Here is a 20,044-nt window from a genome sequence, read left to right as displayed (position 1 = left end):
TGGTTGATTTTATATTGTTTAACGTCCCTCTCAACAGCAGAAGAAAAGTTAAGTAATTTCTACATACTATCACTGTCAATTCTGCGAGTTGAAAGGGCGCTGCCATTTCCATGGCTGTCTCCGATGTTTCATTTGTACAATGCCACACCGTTCCGAGTAATTGACTCATTTGGTTTCTAGTTACCAGGAATGAATGACCTAAGGGGGAGGGGGCATTTTTAAATTTCTTAAATTGTTACATTGACAACCTATTTTCATAAATGTGATTTATGTAATAAAGGATTTTATTCGGACCATTGTGTAATTTATTGTTAACCCGTGGTGAGCCTCATCGTTTTAATCAATACTGAATTTGTGAACTCTCAGTGGTTGTTGAATTTGATTGGCTGATAGATAGCGTCATCTCTGTGACATTTAATCCTGGAAGAAGTCCGAAAGTTTAAAGAAGTTTTAACTAAGGTTTTGTTTTGTTTACCCGATTTATATCGGTTCATGACTTCATATACAGTTCCCAGAAGTTGCCACGTACCACGATGTAGGGTATAGAGGACTTCTGCAGGTAAAATTGTCGATAGAATTTGTTTTATTTCGCACACCGCCGAGCGTGACCGCTATATAGTCATGTTACTGTTTACAAAATGTCGAATGTTTCAGTACTAGTGGTTGGTCAGTTTCATCCATCGCCTTGAACGTTCATTAGGGCAAATTGAAGGATGTTTTACAATTTGGGACTTGATCCGAATGTCTGTATGGACTTCGATACATTGGCAGTTGACTCTGTGTTCTTTGACAAACTACGGATATACAGACCTGGCTTTATTGTCACTTGATTGGGTAGAAATGATTTGTCCCATTGAAACAGGGTTGGTTAGTACTGATTGTCACAAGCAAAACACCAAATTCCTGGCTTAGGTTCATCCATTTATTTATCGATGCAATCTGCTGCTTATATATACACTTCAAATGTATCTTTTCGACCCTTTAACAAATAAAACAAACATAAATATCATTTCATAATAATATACATTATATCATGCATAAATTATCAGTCACAATGAAATGATTTGACATTAAGAGTTTTATCTCTTAATCTAGATAATCTAAATATGTACAATATGTAAATTATGCTTACATCTCACAATATTTCATTATGAGTACTATGAAACTAATAAATGTCATAATATATAATAGGCAATATATTCCATTACCTCTCTATGGGACAGAGCCCAGTGCATATACTAGCTAACTGATTTAATATCAACTGGATGTTCCAGAAATAAATCTGTCAATAAAAATACATAATCTTAGGACCATTATTCGTTTTATCAGTATAAAACCACTTATTCCAAATCCTTTTACTTTAATATGAATTACAAGGTTTTATTTTTGATAATTTAAACTTGCACCTTTCTTTCAAAATGAAATTAATTATACAGACATGTTAATAAAGAAGTTAATACTTACTGTCCAGTCCGTATAAAGTCGAAAATATCATAAATATGTTTTGTCAGCAAACTAGAACTTTCTGTCAACTTGCTACTTCAAAATCTCTGGTAAAAGTATCTGAATAAAACTCAGTCACAAGAACCAATGAAAGTTCAATACAAGCCCTTTAAACTTGACCACATGACCACTCACTTTTATGGGGTGGATCTATAAGTTAAATCGTGAACATTCTGCATGATAGTTTGTTTTCATTTTGTATAATTAAGATAAAAAAAAACACACTACTACACAATAAAACAGTCAAACCAGACTTTTCATTCGTGCAAAGCCTAGGTATGTTAATGGTGAGTGTTACGCGTTTAAGCGTGGGATAGTAAACCAAATGTTGAAGGACAAGTTAGAGGACCATCCCAATCTGACTTTTTGGCGTCATTTGCGCCTGATGCAAAGTCCTTTGGTCATCCTAGGTGGGAATGGTGTACACCTCACTAACATAGGAACAAGGAAATTTTATAGGAGCTTAAGATTGGCCGTTCTTCATATTATACGGTAGTTTTTCATGTCGTATACATGTATATCAGTATATATATTTAATATTTAAGGCACTTAAATGATTTGTCTATAATGCATGTATATTGAATGAGTGGTGGATTTATTTCATTGTAAATGCTGAGTTGGTTATGAATTTATCATAATATATTTTCGTTTGTATTGGAAGTACATCAACCTAGATACATTGATTGAACATTCACAAAGCTTATCATTGAGTAGCATGCTGATTTTGAGCATGTTTATTGCTTTTATCAATTTAGTTTGTCAATACACAACCTATTATTGCGCCAATACACAACTTATTCTTGCGTCAATACACAACCTATTATTGCGTCAATACACAACCTATCCAACCTATCATTGCGTCAATACACAACCTATCATTGCGTCAATACACAACCTATTATTGCGTCAAATGCTGTCTGCCGTGTCTTATACCAATTATTTGACTACGGAAAACGCTCGGCATCAGGTGTGAATGTCACGGGTCCTCGGAGATGACCTTAAAAACGTATGGCCCGTGTCACAGTAGGTGTGGCACGCTAAAGAACACACACTGCTCAATGGCCGTAAGCACCGAACATAGGCCTGAATTTGAAGCCCTTTGCCGATATCTGACGTCTCCATATGAATGAAAATTTTTCGAGAGGGATATTAAACAATATTCAATCAATCAATCTTCTGCTGATTTTGTCTTCTCCTTTCACATACATGCACATATGTACGTGTTACATGTACCGTCAGAGTTCGCTGCGCTCGCTAGTAGTACTGTATCAAACTTTCCGATGGGTATCTACTTTCATTTGCCGACCTTATATTGCATGTAAGCGTGAAGTCGATTGAGCGGATACGTTAAGGGTGCAAATTAGTGGCATTTTTTTTTAACGTTAATTGGGAGAATATGTATAGTAGAACGAGTAAATAAATGAAAATGGTAATATTTAGTTTACAAATATATTTCTCTAAAATAAAGAGGAGTGTATGAACCTATGCTGTTTAGCTCGTTGTTACGACCTCTTAAAATATTCACCCTTGTTTTGAAAATTATCATGGAAATCGAATTCCATTTTAAAAAATAAAATGGATATTTAATAGTTATCCATTGAGCTGATTTAGCATCTTCATTATTAATCGTCCTGTGGGGATCCAGGTTAGAATAGGTTCTCAGTACCCCTTGCTTGTCGTAAGAGGCGTTTAAATGAGGCGGTCCTTCGGATGAGACCGCAAAAACCGAGGTCCCATGTCACAGCAGGTGTGGCATGATAAAGATCCCTCCCTGCTCAATGGCCATAAGCGCCGAGCATAGGCCTAAATTCTGCAGCCCTTCGCCGGCAGTGGTGACGTCTCCAAATGAGTGAAATATTCTCGAAAGTCCCTTTAAACAATATGAATATTGTTAATCAATATCATGCATTAATATTTACCCAATTTCATATTTGACCGGTCACAGTAGCAATCGCTTCGTAACCGGGAGGTCGTGAATTCGAGTCTCGCTCGTGCCAAGGCGGCCAAACCGAAGACGTAAACATAGGTAGTGACTGCTCCTTCGCCAAACGTTCGGCATTTAGAAGTCCTTACAAAAAAAACGATTGTCCCGTGTCGAGGCATGCGTTGGCACGTTAAAGAACCCTCACTGCTTCGACCTTGCGCACTAAGAATAGGTCTAAATTAGCAGTACTTCACCTAGAGCTGATGACTTCTCACTATGAGAGAAAAATTCTCAACGGGGCGTAAAAAGACCAATAATATTTCTTCAGCATACAAGACTTATGTTGATCATTCAAGTACTGGAAAAATCCAACATCTTCAATTTCAGAACGCTATATGAAACCATATCAAATCATAACTCATTGAATTTCATCGTATTCTGCAAGGTATAGAACATTTTTTGGTAAAAGTCATTAAAATCTAAGGATGGGTCATTTTTGGTGGTTCGGGTTCTTTGGCCTCTCTAGGCTTCCGTAGTGTCGTCTAGGCCGTGGCCGTAAATTTGTAAATCGCGTGACTAAGTAAGAGTATATGAAACAGGTGGCTATAATAATGTGACATACGTTAAAGCGTAGCACGTATCCTATATATACGTACACACAGGAATTGAAGAAAGCAAACACACATAAGAGATACGTACGTTAGGATGTACAAAATGCGCATTGAGTTATTCATTTGTGCAGTGATTTTTTTTACAGGAACTTCCACTCGCGCAGCCTTGGATGGAAACAAAACGTTACTCAAGAAGTTGTCAATTCTACATTATCAGCTTTTCAACTCGATTCAGAAAGGCATGACTATGTTAACGGTATGTTGAAATCATTAGACATAAATTTTGTAACTATATGGTACATGTATGCATGCCAGTTTTAAATACATTATAGTATTATACGATTTTTTAAATATAAAAACGCAGAATTGTAGTTCGATGTAAAGGTATACCAAATTAATTTTTTTTTTACATTTAGTCAGCGCACTTTGAAACCTCTTGCACAAAAATGGGATGCTCAATTACCAAATACCAATCCACTAGAAGACCAGGTCCAGTGATACCCAAGCCAAAGGGTTGGTATACACATTGCTAAGATTTAAAAAAGAGGTTGTTGAAGTTAGTTTTGAGTCTGTATGCCCGTCTTTCTGCAAATTCAACAGGGTCATAATTTTGAACAATTATTCAAGATTAAAAAACAACCCTGCATGCTCAGTAAATTTAAAAGTCAAACGATGTGACAAATATATAATCAACGTCCAATTTCTCACAATTAAACTTTGTTATGCTGAGAGGGAATAGTGTTTCAAAGATTCTAGTATCTCATTAGACTTTCTGAAGTCTATAACTTAATTTTCCTTTTATTTCTTGTATCGGCTGGTTGTATTCGGTGCGTTACAGTTTTTCCTGAAGAAACTTTATCGCTTATTTTTAATCGCACGGGCTCGATGTTTCACCAGAAGTCGCACTGGGTGGGATCACAATAAGGGTCATTTAATATAAGGCACTTGGGGCATGGATTATGTCCCCCACCCTTTTCCAACCTTATTGGCCGGGTTACACAAAGTGAAAATAATTATTATACCCCCGAACAAAGTTCAGGGGGTATATAGGAATCAATATGTCCGTCTGCAGATTCGTGTCCGAGCCATAACTTCTTTGCTCTTAGACTTAGGCATACCATATTTGGCACACAGGTGGATCACCATGGAACGATGTGTCGAGTACCTTCATGACCTCTATATGACCTTGACCTCAAGGTCAAAATTAAAGTTTTTTTTACAATGGATTCGTGTCTGGGCCATAACTTCTTTGTTCTTTGACATAGGCATACCATATTTGACACATTAGTGTATCACAATGAGACGATGTGTCATGTACCTTCATGACATTCATATGACCTTGACCTCAAGGTCAAAATTAAAGGTTTTTACAATGGATTAGTGTCAGGGCCATGACTTCTTTGTTTTCTGACATAGGCATACCATATTTGACACATGAGTATATCACCATGAGACGATGTGTCGAGTACCTTCATGTCCTCTATATGACCTTAAACTTTGACCTCAAGGTCAAAATTGATTATATGGTTTTGACAGTCATACCACAAGACATGGGTGTATCACCATGAGACAATGTGTCATGTACATTCATGACCTTTTATGACCTTGACCTTTGATCTCAAGGTCAAAATTATAGGTTTATGCCATGGATTTGTGTTCGGACTATATCTTCCATTTTCTTCTACAAAGGCATACCATATTTTTACACTCGGGAAAGAGGTAATTTATACCTATTAACAACACCCTTTGAGAGATTGGGGTAAGCGGGGTGGGGGTGGGTGGGGGGTTATTCTTAGTTAGCATTGTTCACAGTACCTCTTGTTTATCATAAAAGTGGAAACCACTGATTGTATCCTAGATCGCACCTAAAATTGTGATTTCTCGTTTAAATATAAACAGTTTAGAACAAAATATATATCATTCATTTGGTTTTCGACTTTGATAAAAAAAAAAAAAAAAATTGAACCATTTCTCGAACTTCTGATTTGGCTTGATATTCGCGTAAGCTATTTCTGTAAAAAGAAAAAACAAACAAGTGAATAACCTAAAACGTTAAGAAAATTAAGCTCATTTGAGTGTTTTTACCACGGCAAAATTCTGCCGAAAAACATTGACCATGATTAACGCTCGAATGTGTGCCGAACTGGAAAAGAGAACCATTTCATTTCCCAAAGACCTCAATACTAACCTTTGGCCCTCTAACTAATCAACTATATTGATTTTAAACAAATGCCGCAACATTTCAAAGTTTATTCCAAGTGCCAATAAAAAACGACAAAGATTATATAGGGTCCCGTTGGTTTTAAAGATGCAGTAAATTACACCCTTCATTTCAAACACACCCCTATCATGGTACATGTAATTTCCTCAGTCATTTCTCGATTTTGTGCGATAAGTTTTCATCCCGACGTCAATTTCAGCTTCAGTAATATTTTTTTTCTATTCGAAATAATTTCACTCTTGAAATCACGCAACATCTAGGCAGTTATGACTCTGCTCAATCATGGGTAACTAGTCTTTGCATCTGCTTTCTTTCTTCCTCTTTAAAAAACATAGATACTGTATGTGTTTAGATCTATTAGTATCACAGAGCAGTCATCAAATGTTTTGGAATAAATCAATAAACATAGAGACTTTGAGCAAGACTAATATATATCCTGCTTTCTTTGAGAAGTAATGCTATATATTTACAGGATGCAGAAAGGGTTGGAAAGAATACAACGGACATTGCTATAAACAACCAAGTATTCCTCTCAACTGGTTTAATGCACAGGTTGGTGATTCATAATCCTATCAATTATTCACGACTTTGTCTCTGTACGACTGTTGCTTATTCCTAAACCAAACATACGTACACATGTTACAGTATGTACTAAGCAATTTGACAGCTAGGAGGGAGGGAATGATGGTCAAATCCGAAAGACTACAATTTTAAGAAAAAATGCATTTTATATTTAATATCTGGCCCTGGACAAACATACATCTGTACATGCACGCAATATGTGACTTATCAGAATAGTTATGCATTTCAGATGTACTGCAGAAAACATGGTGCTCATTTAGCGAAAGTGGATGATGAAAGTGAAAATTATTGGATCAGTCGTGCATTTCCACTCAGTAAGTAACATAAATGTTATGAACATTATCATGGGCCTCAGGCTTGACCATATACATCATAATGATTATTTTGCCTCAGTTGAGCATTTCTGATCAAAGTTTGTCTGTCATCTCTGTCTTCTGTAAAATAGATTTACATTTTGAACTTCTCAAAGACCAGTGAACCAAGTTTAACCAAACTTACCAAGAACCATCATTGGGTAATGGGAATTCAAGTGCTCTAAAGTGTATAGGGATGTTGGTTGCTTTACATGAACGAACACTGATTTTTGCCTATATATGACGCTTGCTTTCATAGCAGTGATGATGTTTAGCTCACCTGAGCGAAAGCCTCAAGTGAGCTTTTCTGATCAAAATTTGTTCGTTTTCTGTCGGCGGCGTCGTCGTAAACTTTTCACATTTTCATCTTCTGAAGAACCATTGGGCCAATTTCAACCAAACTTGCCACAAAGCATCCTTGGGTGAAGGGCTTTCAAGTTTATTCAAATGAAGGGCCGTGTCCCTTTCAAAGGGGCGATAATCACAAAAATGCAAAAATAGGGTGGGGGTCATTTAAAAATCTTCTCCTCAAGAACCACTGGGCCAAAAATGCTGAAAATTTCATGAAAGCTTCCTGACATAATGTAGATTTAAGTTTGTTCAAATCATGGCCCCCGGGGGTTGGATAGAGCCACAATAGGGGATCAAAGTTTTACATACAAATACATAGGATAAATCTTTAAAAATCTTCTCCAGACCCAGAAAAGCTGAGATTTAGATGAAAGCTTCCAGACATAATGCAGATTCAAGTTTGTTCAAATCATGGCCCCCGGGGTTGGATGGGGCCACAATAGGGGATCAAAGTTTTACATGCAAATATATAGGATAAATCTTTAAAAATCTTCTCAAGAACCACTGGGCCAGAAAAGCTGAAAATTACAGGAAAGCTTCCTGATATAGTGCGGATTCAGGTTTGTTCAAATCGTGACTCCCGGGGTTGGATGGGGCCACAATAGGGGATCAAAGTTTTACATACAAATATATAAGGAAAATCTTTAAAAATCTTCCCAAGAACCACTGAGCCAGAAAAGCTTATATTTACATGAAAGCTTTCTGACAGATTTCAGTTTGTTTAAATCATGGCCCCCAGGGGAGGATAGGGTCACAAGGGAGATCAAAGTTTTGCATACAAATATATATGGAAAATCTTTAAATATGAGCCAAGTGATTCAGGTGAGCGATGTGGCCTTTGGGCCTCTTGTTTTTATCGTGCTTTTACATACCATGACAGGAAATCTTCGTTTTTAAGGTCATATTAGAAAGGCTTGTGACTTTCACTTCTACTGCCAGACGCTTGTTGAAAAAAGTCACTACTTGTGTTAATGCGTCTTAGGTTTGACGTAGTGTTGAGATTGATAGTTGAACATCCCCCCCCCCTTCCGCTCGTTGCGACGGGAGTGCCATCGCCACTATGAAACCGCGATCTGGTGGATGGGGTGGGTTTTTTTAAATCCTCCGCTTAAGAACACTTATAGATTAACCAGACAGGATAAAACTGTAATTTAAGTTTGTTCAAACTTTGTGCCCTAGGAGCATTTGGTGTCGCGATAGAGGTTTCAAAGTTTAACATAAATATCTCAAGAGCCACAAGAGCTTACAGGATTGATACACGTAGCTATGTCCCCACCACTGAAAAAAAAAGCACAAAAGTCCCATAACTCCAGTAAAATTTGTCGAATCAAAATGACGGCGCAATATGATCAACTATATATATATGGTGACTAACAATCCTACAAAATCCGTTGAGCGGTTTCAGAGGAATTGCGTCCACAAAGTGTTCCTATAGTGTAGCATGTACAAATTCAACAAAGCCCCATAACTCCTGTAAAATTATCGAATCAAAATGGCGGCGTAATATGATCAACTACAGATGGTGACTAACAACCCTACTCAATATGAACAAAATCCGTTCAGCGGTTTCTGAGGAGTTGCGTCCACAAAGTGAAGTAGGACGGACACCGATATTTATATGTCCCCAACTTAACTTCTACAAAAACACCTGAAGAAACAAGTACATACTGCTTTCAGATCATAATACTTGCGCCATTCGGTTGATGCTAAACAGGGACATTTAAATTCTAAGTTTAGAACGTATACTCTAAGTTCAAATGATTTTTTCAAATAGAATTATTTGTCAATTATTAAATATTATGGTTACAGAAGAACTTAATATAATTTGAGTGAATCTGAAGCAATACACCCGTCAAATCAGCAGACAATATCGATCCATGAATCATTGTCATCCTGTCAGTAATTCCTGCTTGTAATCTCCGATGTGCATTGATCTCGGAGGTCACCAGTTCGGAAAACGAAAGAGAGGCACTGAGCACTGTTGTAAACAATTTAGCAATGGCGGTTAATACGAAACACTCATTGCTTTCAAACAACATCCCCTTATTTAGTTTGCTGAATTTTTCTTCAGATTTTGGAGATTATATTAGTTATACTGATCGGAGTTAATTGATGCATATTTGGTTAGTTGGAAAAAAGCCGTCAGTTACATTTTGTATTGCTTTAAATTTAATCAAATGAAGGACCATGCTACCTTCAAATGGGATGTGATCAAGAAAAGACAAAATAATAGGGTGGGGTCATTTAAACATCTTCTCAAGAACAACTATATAGGCCAGAAAAAGTTTGAATTCATATGTAATCTTTCTGACTTTCAAGATTCAATTGGTTGAAATCATGGCCTCCGGGGGTAGCACAATAGTAAATCAAAGTTTTCATGCTATCTAGATCTATTGTAAAACTCTTTGAATATTTTCTTCTTAAGAACAGCACGGCCATGATTAGTCATATTGATATGCAAGAATCTCCAAGAAGTGCAGATTCAAGTTTGTTTAAATCATGACTCTCGGGGTAGGGTGGGGCTACAATAGGGAATTGAAGTTTTTCCGACATATTTGAAAAAAAAATCTTTAGAAAGCTTCTGATGAAGTACAATAGGGTCATGATTAGTCATATTGATATGAAAAGGTAGTGCAGATAAAATTTACAAATTATGGCCCCTGGGGATAGGGTAGGGCAACAAAATGGGATCACAAGTGTACTCGCAGATATATGGGAAATTCATTAATAATCTTCTCAAGAAAAAGGACATGATTTATTAGTGATATCAATATACAAGCATCCCCATGTAGTTCAGTATCAATATTGTACAAATTGTGACCCCATGTAATAGGATGGGGTCACAATATGGGATCAAAGTTTTACATTTGAATATAGAGAAACATATTTTAAAATCCTCATCACAAAAATAAAAGACTAGAAATAGTCATTTTAAGGATGTACTCTAGTGGTAATTTTACCGCGAGTGAGTCTCCATACTTTTATAAGTCGTAAATATGGGAATGTGTGTTTTATTTTGTTTGCCCATAGTAGCACATTGATATACATGTATGTTTTTGTTTATCATTATTGTAATTAAACTAACAAGATTTAATTTAACACTACAATTATTTTTACTTTTGCTTTCATTTTATGACATTCATGATGGCGTTGCGATTGTAAACAAACGCGAGCTCGAAGATTCGCGCACTGGACAATGTCACATCTAGTTTATTCTAAAGCAGTCCAGAAACATACAAAGGCGATTCGTTAGAAGTAATATGGCAGTTGTATGACAGGCTGCATCTGATATTCTCACAAGTGAGTGGCAGAAAGAAAAATGCAGGCACAACCACACACTTAATAATTTACAGCGTTGATAGGAATTGAGTCCCACTGTCTGCTTTTTATACCCCACACATTTTGTTCATTTAGATTAAGCAAAAATGATTCAAATCCACATAAGCAATTTCATCAAAAGTTTGATACAAATATTTCTAGATTGAAGTTTTTGATGAAATATGATTTGAAAATTGTGTCATATTTTACTCAATCATATTAAATAATCTTTGCTTATTTGTAGAATTGGTAATTTATGTAAAATTATCAATTCTGATTGCTTTCCATGAAATAAAAAACAATCAACATTATTCTCTCATTAATATTCCTATTTGAAATTAGTGTGTTTGTTGTGGAAATTGGTGATTTTCAAGAAAATATTATATTGTAGTTTCAGCAAAGGGGTAACTTTGACTGGCTCTAATTGTTTAACGTCTGCACAAACATACTATTTTCTTATGTTTGAATTGTGTTTCAGATAAAGATGTATCAGTTAAATTGGGTTATCCAAAATGTTTTATACTTCTGAAAAAATTCAAACCAGGAGATACAAATGTATCATCCTTAATATGCAAATATCTTCAGATATTTTTAGTTCATTTAGGTGAGTTCAATCATGGGACCCAGGGTGTAGGCTGGACAGGAGGGTTGGGGGGAATAAACAGGAAATTAATTAAAGGAAATTCTTTTCAAAAGCAGCAAAGCCACACTACAATCATATCAAATTGCAAACGTTCCCAAGTTGTGTGGATTCAAGTTTTTATTCAAATTATCAACCCTTTGTTAGGATGACTAAAATCTAACTTAATGCATGTACACAGAAAAGGGATGTTTTAAAAAGTCTTCTCTAGAACAGGATGTTCATATTAGTCATATTGGTATGGCGGCATCCCATGTTGTGTGAATGTAAGTTATGTGGTGACCCTTTGGGGCTAGTTTGGGACCACAATATGACGTCAAGAGTTTTCATGTGAATGAAGTCGGAAGGATTATACTCCCCACCTCTCTTGCAACATAAGCCTCCTTTACCCAACCCAGGGAGTGACCATAACTGAAACTTAATTTTGCTTATTCATTGATTTAATTTAAACAATATTTTATTATGTATGAAACATAAATGGATTAGGCAGCAGGCTTGCAGCCTATATAAGCCTTCTCCAAAGGCTTATATAGTTTGATAGTTTTCGTAAGGAAGTGTAGGTATACGATTTTCAATAAACTGTTCTGTGGTTATTTTGTAACGTGTACGTCAAGCATATGTGTAATTGGTGTGTCACTGAAGTACACTATATATAAAGCTCGATCTATTTCAGAAAAATGGTATACAGATTTTACAGACCTCGGCAAGGAAGGGGTATGGAAATCATTCACTTTTGGCGATGAAGCAGTGTACACAAACTGGATTAAAGGCAACCCCAGTAATTCTAACTCCCGTGAACACTGCGTGGAAATAAACTGTGAATACCTAGGTCTCTGGAATGATGTTCCATGTGAAGCCGTTCTCAAATTCGTTTGCGAATCTTATGGTAAGTTCTACAAGTTTACGAAAGTTTTAAAAGTCCATGCAATCTGTTTGCATGACATTTGAAAATAGTTTAATTTTTTGATAATGTTAGTTGTACATGTAATAAGAAGATCCCAATAGCTAATTAGTAGCATCTGTCAATGTTCCCTTCTATTGATTTCTTTAAATTCGTTGCAGGGTACATGGAATGAACTATGTCTTCAGTTCTACTGCTAGAATAAAATGAACCACAGCAACTTTGCTTTCATGAATTAGAATGTTGTCCAATACGTGCTGTTTGTGTTCTATGATTCGAACTGCCACTTCAATGAATCTGAATTAAAACAAGCGAATATTATTATAGGTCAGACCCTATGAAAAATGCCAGTTTTGCATCTGTACATGATCATACAATGAAAACCCTAAGATACTACAAAAGCCATATGTGTAGCGTAAAATTTCTGTAAATGTGGATATGTTCTTTTCGATGACCTTGAACTTTCTAATCTGCCTCCCTTTATAAAATGAGAAAAAGTCAGTTACAACATATTACAAGGTATTCTGTACTTTCATTTAACGAAACGTTATTCTTAGAAGCTTATTTACATCTTTTTACCATGGGAATTTATTCTAAACAATATTTCTTGCACTTTCATTTATAAACAATTCTGAATTAGCTATATCGACTCTGAATTAGTTATATTGACTCGAACGGGCCTCCGTGGCCGAGTGGTTAGAACATTACGCTCAAAATCAGAAGGCCTATCATCTCTGTCGGCGCGAGTTCGAATCCCGCTCGCGCCGGTAAGTGCGAAAGTATCCCAGTGTACTTGCGGAAGGTCGGTGGTCTCTTCCCAGGTACATTGAATCTGGGTTCTCTCTTCCACCAATAAAAACTGGGCGCCAACAGATAACCGAAAAATTGTAGAGTGTGGCAGAAAACATCAATCAACAATGAAATGTTAAAATATAATCATGTAATGTTAAAGATCATCATGTAATGATAAAAGTATCATCATATAATGTTAAAGTGTTATCATGTAATGTTAAATATCATTTAATGTAAAAGTATCATCATGTAATGTTAAAATTTCATCATGTAATATTAAAGTACTATCATGTTCTGTTTAACACCACCGCGGTGGCCGAGAGGTTAGAGCGTTCGCCCCGCATGCGGAAGGCCCGGGGTTCGACTCCCGGCCGCAACATACCTAAGTCATTACTGACAGTTCCATCGCCAAACGCGCTCGGCATCAGGCGTGAATGTCACAGGTCCTCAGAGATGACCTTAAAAACGGAGGACCCGTGTCACAGTAGGTGTGGCACACTAAAGAACCCTGACTGGTCAATGGCCGTAAGCGCCGAGCACAGGCCTAAATTTGAAGCCCTTCACCGGTCTTGGAGACGTCTCCATATGAGTGAAAAATTCTCGAGTGAGACGTTAACCAATATACAATCAATCAATGCACTGTTAAAGTATCATCATGTAATGTTAAAGTATCATCCGCGATTCGGGTAATATTAAAGTATCATTCTATAATGTTAAGGTATTATCATGTAATGTTATAGTATCATCATGTAATGTTAAAATACCATCATGTAATGTTAAAGTATCATCATGTAATGTTATAGTATCATCATGTAATGTTATAGTATCATCATGTAATGTTAAAATACCATCATGTAATGTTAAAGTATCATCATGTAATGTTAAAATACCATCATGTAATGTTAAAATACCATCATGTAATGTTAAAGTATCATCATGTAATGTTAAATTGTCATTATGTAATGTTAAAGTATCATCATGTAATGTTAAAGTATCAGTATGTAATGTGTATCAGTGTGTAATGTTAAAGTATCATGTAATGTTAAACTGTCATTGTACTGTTAAAGTATCAGCATGTAATGTTAAAGTATCATCATGAAATGCTAAAATAACATCATGTAATGTTAAAGTATCATCATGCAATGTTAAAGTATCAGCATGTAATGTTATAGTATCATAATGTAATGTTAAAGTATCAGCATGTAATGTTAAAATATCATCGTGTAATGTTAAAGTATCATCATGTAATCGTAAAATATCATCGTGTAATGTTAAAGTATCAGCATGTAATGTTAAAGTATCATCATGTAATGTTATAGTATCATCATGTAATGTTAAAATATCATCATGTAATGTTAAAGTATCATCATGTAATCGTAAAGTATCATCGTGTAATGTTAAAATATCAACATGTAATGTTAAGGTTTCAACATATAAAGACAAAGTATCATCATATAATGAAGAAGTATCATCATAACATAAATATTATTAACATAAGACAGTTGTGGCGTTCCATAGTATGGAGGTACCTGTAAACTGCAAAACAAATGTAAAGAAACCTAACGAAACGAAACCAGACCAAGCGAAAGAAAACCAAAAAAAAAAATCATTGCATCACCAATGTTTGAAATGAATTGATCTTTTTCTAAAGTTTGAATTTCTTCTGAAAAAGCATTTGAATCATAAACGATAGCTTTCGGATAGTTATTATGACGAGACAAACTATTAAAAACCCGTTATTTTCACCTGTACGTGCCTTCGAGATGAATAGAGCATTTGGTTTTTCCAACATCGGACAACAAGATGCCTCTTGCTATGAGGAATCTATATACAAAGTATAAAAACCGCAGCGAGGTTACAAGGTTAAAACGTTTGGTACCAAAATAAATGTCTTGTAACAAGAAATGCAATCATTAGATATGAAAAATGTATCACTTCCCATTGAAAAGTAATGAGCAACGTTAAAGTTTCGTGAAAGTTTTGATTTGATCAAACTGCAATGTCAAGTCACAAAGTCAAACATCATAGTATCAAGGTAATTAATCCTTTTCTTGCCATAAGGAATCTCTATATACGAAATATGAAAGCCATATCTTGAATAGTTCATCAGATACTGTCTACGATAGGTTTTCTTAAAAGTGGGTAAACTCCAAGCTCAAGATCACAAGGTCAAAAGAAAGGTATTGTCCCAGGGAATGCTAATATGAAACGAGAGTCCTATCACCATTTAAGATATGAGCAAGGTTTAAGTTTCAGACAGACAGGAAAGAACAATATGCAACCCCACCCCCGGGCTTTAGTCTCGAGAGCATAAAAAACTTGAATCCACACAGCTAAGGAACGTTAGCATTTTTATGTTACATGTAGTGTGACCATGCTAAAGTTGAAAATAATTTGTATTAATTAAAGGTCATAGGAGACAGTTTTTAACAATACGTTTTCTCTCCATAATTATCAACTTTGTTTCATAGACTCCTCATAAAAATTTAAGATTAAGAACGATATTAACTCGAAGAAATTGAAGTGCAAAGGTAGTCAGAATAGAAAATCGTTACCCGATTATCGTTCCTGATTTCCTGAATTTGTGACGTCATAAGAGACCACACTCAGATTTGCGAATCAAAACAAAAGCACACCCATGGACGATTTATTCGCAACTGGAGGAGTTTTTGAATGGGGAACCATAGTTTGTTATACAAGAATATCACGTTGAACTCATAATTAATGCAAATGCCAGCCACATCGACGATTTTTCATCGAAGGACGAACAAGAAGATCGATCAAGATCAAGATCCTGTTTATTCCGAATCGGTTGAAACAATACTGACTGGTTAATGATAAATGTATGATAATTTCAGAGTACATTCTCTGATGACAATAAGAGAAATATAGATAGTTATTACTTGCGCTTTCTAACCCCATGCAGACACAGTGACACAGCATCGGGTTTTTTTTTCCCAAGTGGGGTGGGGGTGGGTGGTCAAATTGAAGGTTGACTGACAAAAAAGTTGGCGCCCCCTCATTCCCCTTTGGTTTTATGTGCCCAAGTCTCACCCTGACTGTGATATATTTTATAGCCAGATCGAAATGTCCTTTACACACATCATGAGCGCCGTTTTTTTAATTTATTTTCAAAGGATTTTTACAAATATCGTGTGCAGCTATTTTAGTTTAAAACAGGTGAATCTAATAAATATAAATGGCTTTAACATTCTTTTACGATAAAATTTGCGACATTAGGGTCTATATGAAGAATAATTTACCATCACATTAGCTGCTACATATATAAGGGCTCTTTCTTGCCGCGTATAATGGTTGGAACTGGAAGCCAGAGGAAGAACGAATTCTTCGTCTAGACCAGTTACTGTATGGGAGGAACTGTCGAAAAATCCGAATGTCCTGATTGTTTTTGTAGGCCATGCGTTATGGACGAGTCACACAGACAACTTTAGGTAGCCAAAGAATTCTGGTGTGCAGTCCAGAAAAAAACTAATTCAAACAGAATAAAACTTTCTAAACAATTTTGGAATATGTTGAGTCATCGTGGGGTGTGGGACGATGATCGGTTCATAAGCTGTACATAGCCAGAAAATCTGCACATTACGCAGGAACTCCCGTCGGAAACTGTATGTTTGGCTGTCATACATTTGAAGGCAGTCAAATGGATACAAGAAAACGTAGAACAAAGAATAATCTGCCTAATTTGTCAATGGCTAACGTTCTCATTTATACAAAATAAATTTATCGAGCTTTAATTCTTACATGTTGATTCATTCAAAAAATCACCCCCCAACTCTTGTAAAAATTGGTTTATTTCACCTGATATAAAAACTTGTAATTTCAATATCGCTCCACCATTTGCTTTGAACATTCTTTATCAAACAGAAAAGAGGGGGGGGGGGGGGGGGGGGGGGGAGTCTGATAATGCAACTTTCAACATATAAAGTTAGACCTATTCATCTTCAATTTATTTACTTCTGTATTCCGAGAGAAGAATTCTGATCAGAAGAGCTTCGTATAACTATTTCATAGTCAAATTTCATTTCTAAACAAATTATATCATGTTTATACTAAATTATGAATACCTGTACTACATGTAGTCTACCGTCATTATATACAGTCAACATTTTGCAGGATTTTCTCGTCTTCGACGTGCTTGCCGTTGGTTTGTAGCCTAGTCGAAAATATTTAGAACTGCATCTGGTCAAAGATTTAATTTCATAAACCCATTAGTTTTTGCCAAAGTAGAGTGAATACAATAACTGATCCTCATCAACCCCCGTAATCGCGTAAAATGATTGTCAAACAACTTCGAGTTCTGTGTTCTCGGTGTATATTTCACTCCCAAGTCTTTCTGAACGTTGGATCATTTAGATAAAAGTATATATAGAAATATCTGACTTGCTACATTACGGTTGAATGTAAGCACATTGAACATTTTGACGGCTAAAACCCGCAGTTGTTGGTATAAACAAATACACATTTGCGTCAGGCTGGTCTCTTTTGACCTCATCAAGCAAGGGAGATAAGTCATCTTACTATTTTGATACTTCACACCACAGCAACATTTGACGGTCTGTAGCGTCTGTTACCTTACGATTTTCTCTGAATGACTTATTTACATATGTTAAGTAATTAAAGAAGAACACATTTTCGTGCAAAACAATTTTTTTTGTAAAATCGTCTCCTATGACCTTTAATTTCCTATATGTTCCCATATAAAATTTTGATCTCCTATTGTGGCTCCAGCCTACTTCCGGGCCCCCAGAATTGAACTAACTTGAATTTGCACTACCTGAAGATGCTGTTAATATGAGTAATCATGACACGTCTGTTTTCGAGAAGATTTTTAATATAAAAAAATCCCTATATACGAGTATTCCCATGTAAAACTTTGATATATTATTGTAGCCCCCTATCCCCGAGAAGCATGATTTCAACTTCAATCTTCAATTCCAAGTAAATTTAAACTTTTCTGGCCTAGTGGTTTTTGAAATTTTTAAATGCTCCCATCTTACCTTTGCCTTCTCTTAATTATCTCCCCTTTGAAGAGAGCATGACCCTTCATTTGAACTAACTTGAATTTCCTATCAACTACATATTTTTAGGAGTCATCACCATGCTCCAATCATATAGCTGGCGACGCATAATGGTTCCACGTCATGGCTTGATTATAAATCACATTTTGAGGCATGTGCAAAGTTAGGTAACTGGGATGTAACAGAGAAAGGGCTGTACTTGTCTGTTTCCCTGAGAGGCAGTGCTCAATGTGTTCTAGGGAAATTAGGCCACACCAATTTGTAAAATAGTTCTTCGGATTTTCAAACAAAAAAAGTGAGGCGAGGGGGCGAAATTATTTTACAAATATAATTTTTAATTTTGGAGATAAAAATTATGAGGCGAGCGAATACAAGAAATATAAATATTTTTAATTGAATTAAGTGTGATTTTAAAAAGCGGGCGCCTAAAAATAAAGATCTAAAATCATCAGATATCATTTGTTTACCACATAAACTTAATATTTTTCAACTTTGTTGATATAGTTTACAATAAATAAGAAGTATTTCAGGTTTCAAAGACTTATTTTCTTTATACCTAATACATGTACTTTGCAATATTAACTGATAGGGTCTTTTTGAAGAATTTTATTTAAGTTTCATTTCTACAAACTTTCGATTCAGAGATATGCATATTGCTAGGGACACATCCAGTTTTGACATTCATTGCAAATGCAATATCCATTGCACACGCTTTGAGCATTTTCTTGAATTTTGATATGACATCACCAAACCTTTTGTGAATTTGTCGTTAACTGTCGGTCCGGTTTAAAATAGTCATCGATCAGTACCCCTTGCTTGTTGTAAGAGGCGAGTAAATGGGGCGGTCCTTCAGATGGGACTGCAAAAACTGAGATCCTTGTCACAGCAGGTGTGGCACGATAAAGATCCCTCAGTGCCAGAAGCGCTGAGCATAGGCCTAAATTTTGCAGCCCTTCACCGGCAATGGTAACGTCTTCATGTGAGAGAAATATTCTCAAGAGAGACTTCAGTCAATATATAGGCTAATCAAACAATCAACCATACGCTGTCAATGTTCTCTAAATAGTGGCATCGAATAGCGCTTCAAAAGTTTCATCGGCTTCCAGTTCGATTCCAGCATAAGGAACAACTTCCAATCCAGTGTTATGAAGTATCGTACATATTAAGATAGACATCATGAATAACTTAACCGTATTACACTGTTAGGAAATTTCTCGAGAGCCCGCGCTTCTGTCATTTGTCAGCATATACATTAAGGTTATTTGTGCGCTTGTTGTAAAAACTAAAAAAAATATTTACGGATATTTTTGAACACGCGGGCGGATATTATTTTTTGATAATATTATAATTTGGATTTGTTACAAATAGAAGCGGCGAATCCGACGAACTAGATTACAAATTGGTATGGCCTTACAATTAATTTATAATATTATCAAAAAATGCTGACAAATGACAGAAGCGCGGGCTCTCGAGAAATTTCCTAACAGTGTAATACGGTTAAGTTATTCATGATGTCTATCTTAATGTGTACGATACTTCATAACACTGGATTGGAAGTTGTTCCTTATGCTGGAATCGAACTGGAAGCCGATGAAACTTTTGAAGCGCTATTCGATGCCACTATTTAGAGAACATTGACAGCGTATGGTTGATTGTTTGATTAGCCTATATATTGACTGAAGTCTCTCTTGAGAATATTTCTCTCTCATGAAGACGTTACCATTGCCGGTGAAGGGCTGCAAAATTTAGGCCTATGCTCAGCGCTTCTGGCACTGAGGGATCTTTATCGTGCCACACCTGCTGTGACAA

The 20,044-nt window shown here is 35.9% G+C and overlaps 1 protein-coding gene across 3 annotated transcripts; it reads left to right on the top strand.

The window, feature by feature from the left end:
* The first annotated feature begins 400 nt into the window (after nt 1-400).
* LOC125651536 (C-type lectin domain family 4 member K-like) lies at nt 401-12,624 on the top strand. 3 transcript variants are annotated; one of them, XM_048880184.2, is made up of 7 exons: nt 401-559; nt 4,185-4,294; nt 4,455-4,551; nt 6,732-6,811; nt 7,071-7,155; nt 12,177-12,389; nt 12,566-12,624. In XM_048880184.2, exons 2-7 carry the CDS (start codon nt 4,280-4,282, stop codon nt 12,577-12,579), a joined length of 504 nt encoding a protein of 167 aa, XP_048736141.1. In that variant the 5' UTR covers nt 401-559; nt 4,185-4,279; the 3' UTR covers nt 12,580-12,624. The 3 variants fall into 3 exon arrangements, 2 of the variants coding, with proteins under 2 accessions (XP_048736141.1, XP_048736140.1); XR_008802889.1 differs by lacking the exon at nt 401-559 and having other exon boundaries at nt 3,989-4,294; nt 7,071-10,845; XM_048880183.2 differs by lacking the exon at nt 401-559 and having other exon boundaries at nt 4,083-4,294.
* The last annotated feature ends 7,420 nt before the right edge of the window (nt 12,625-20,044 follow it).

This window comes from Ostrea edulis, chromosome 5 (assembly GCF_947568905.1).
Source record: "Ostrea edulis chromosome 5, xbOstEdul1.1, whole genome shotgun sequence".
Lineage (NCBI taxonomy): Eukaryota > Metazoa > Mollusca > Bivalvia > Ostreida > Ostreidae > Ostrea > Ostrea edulis.
This window is presented reverse-complemented; position numbering and strand designations above follow the sequence as displayed.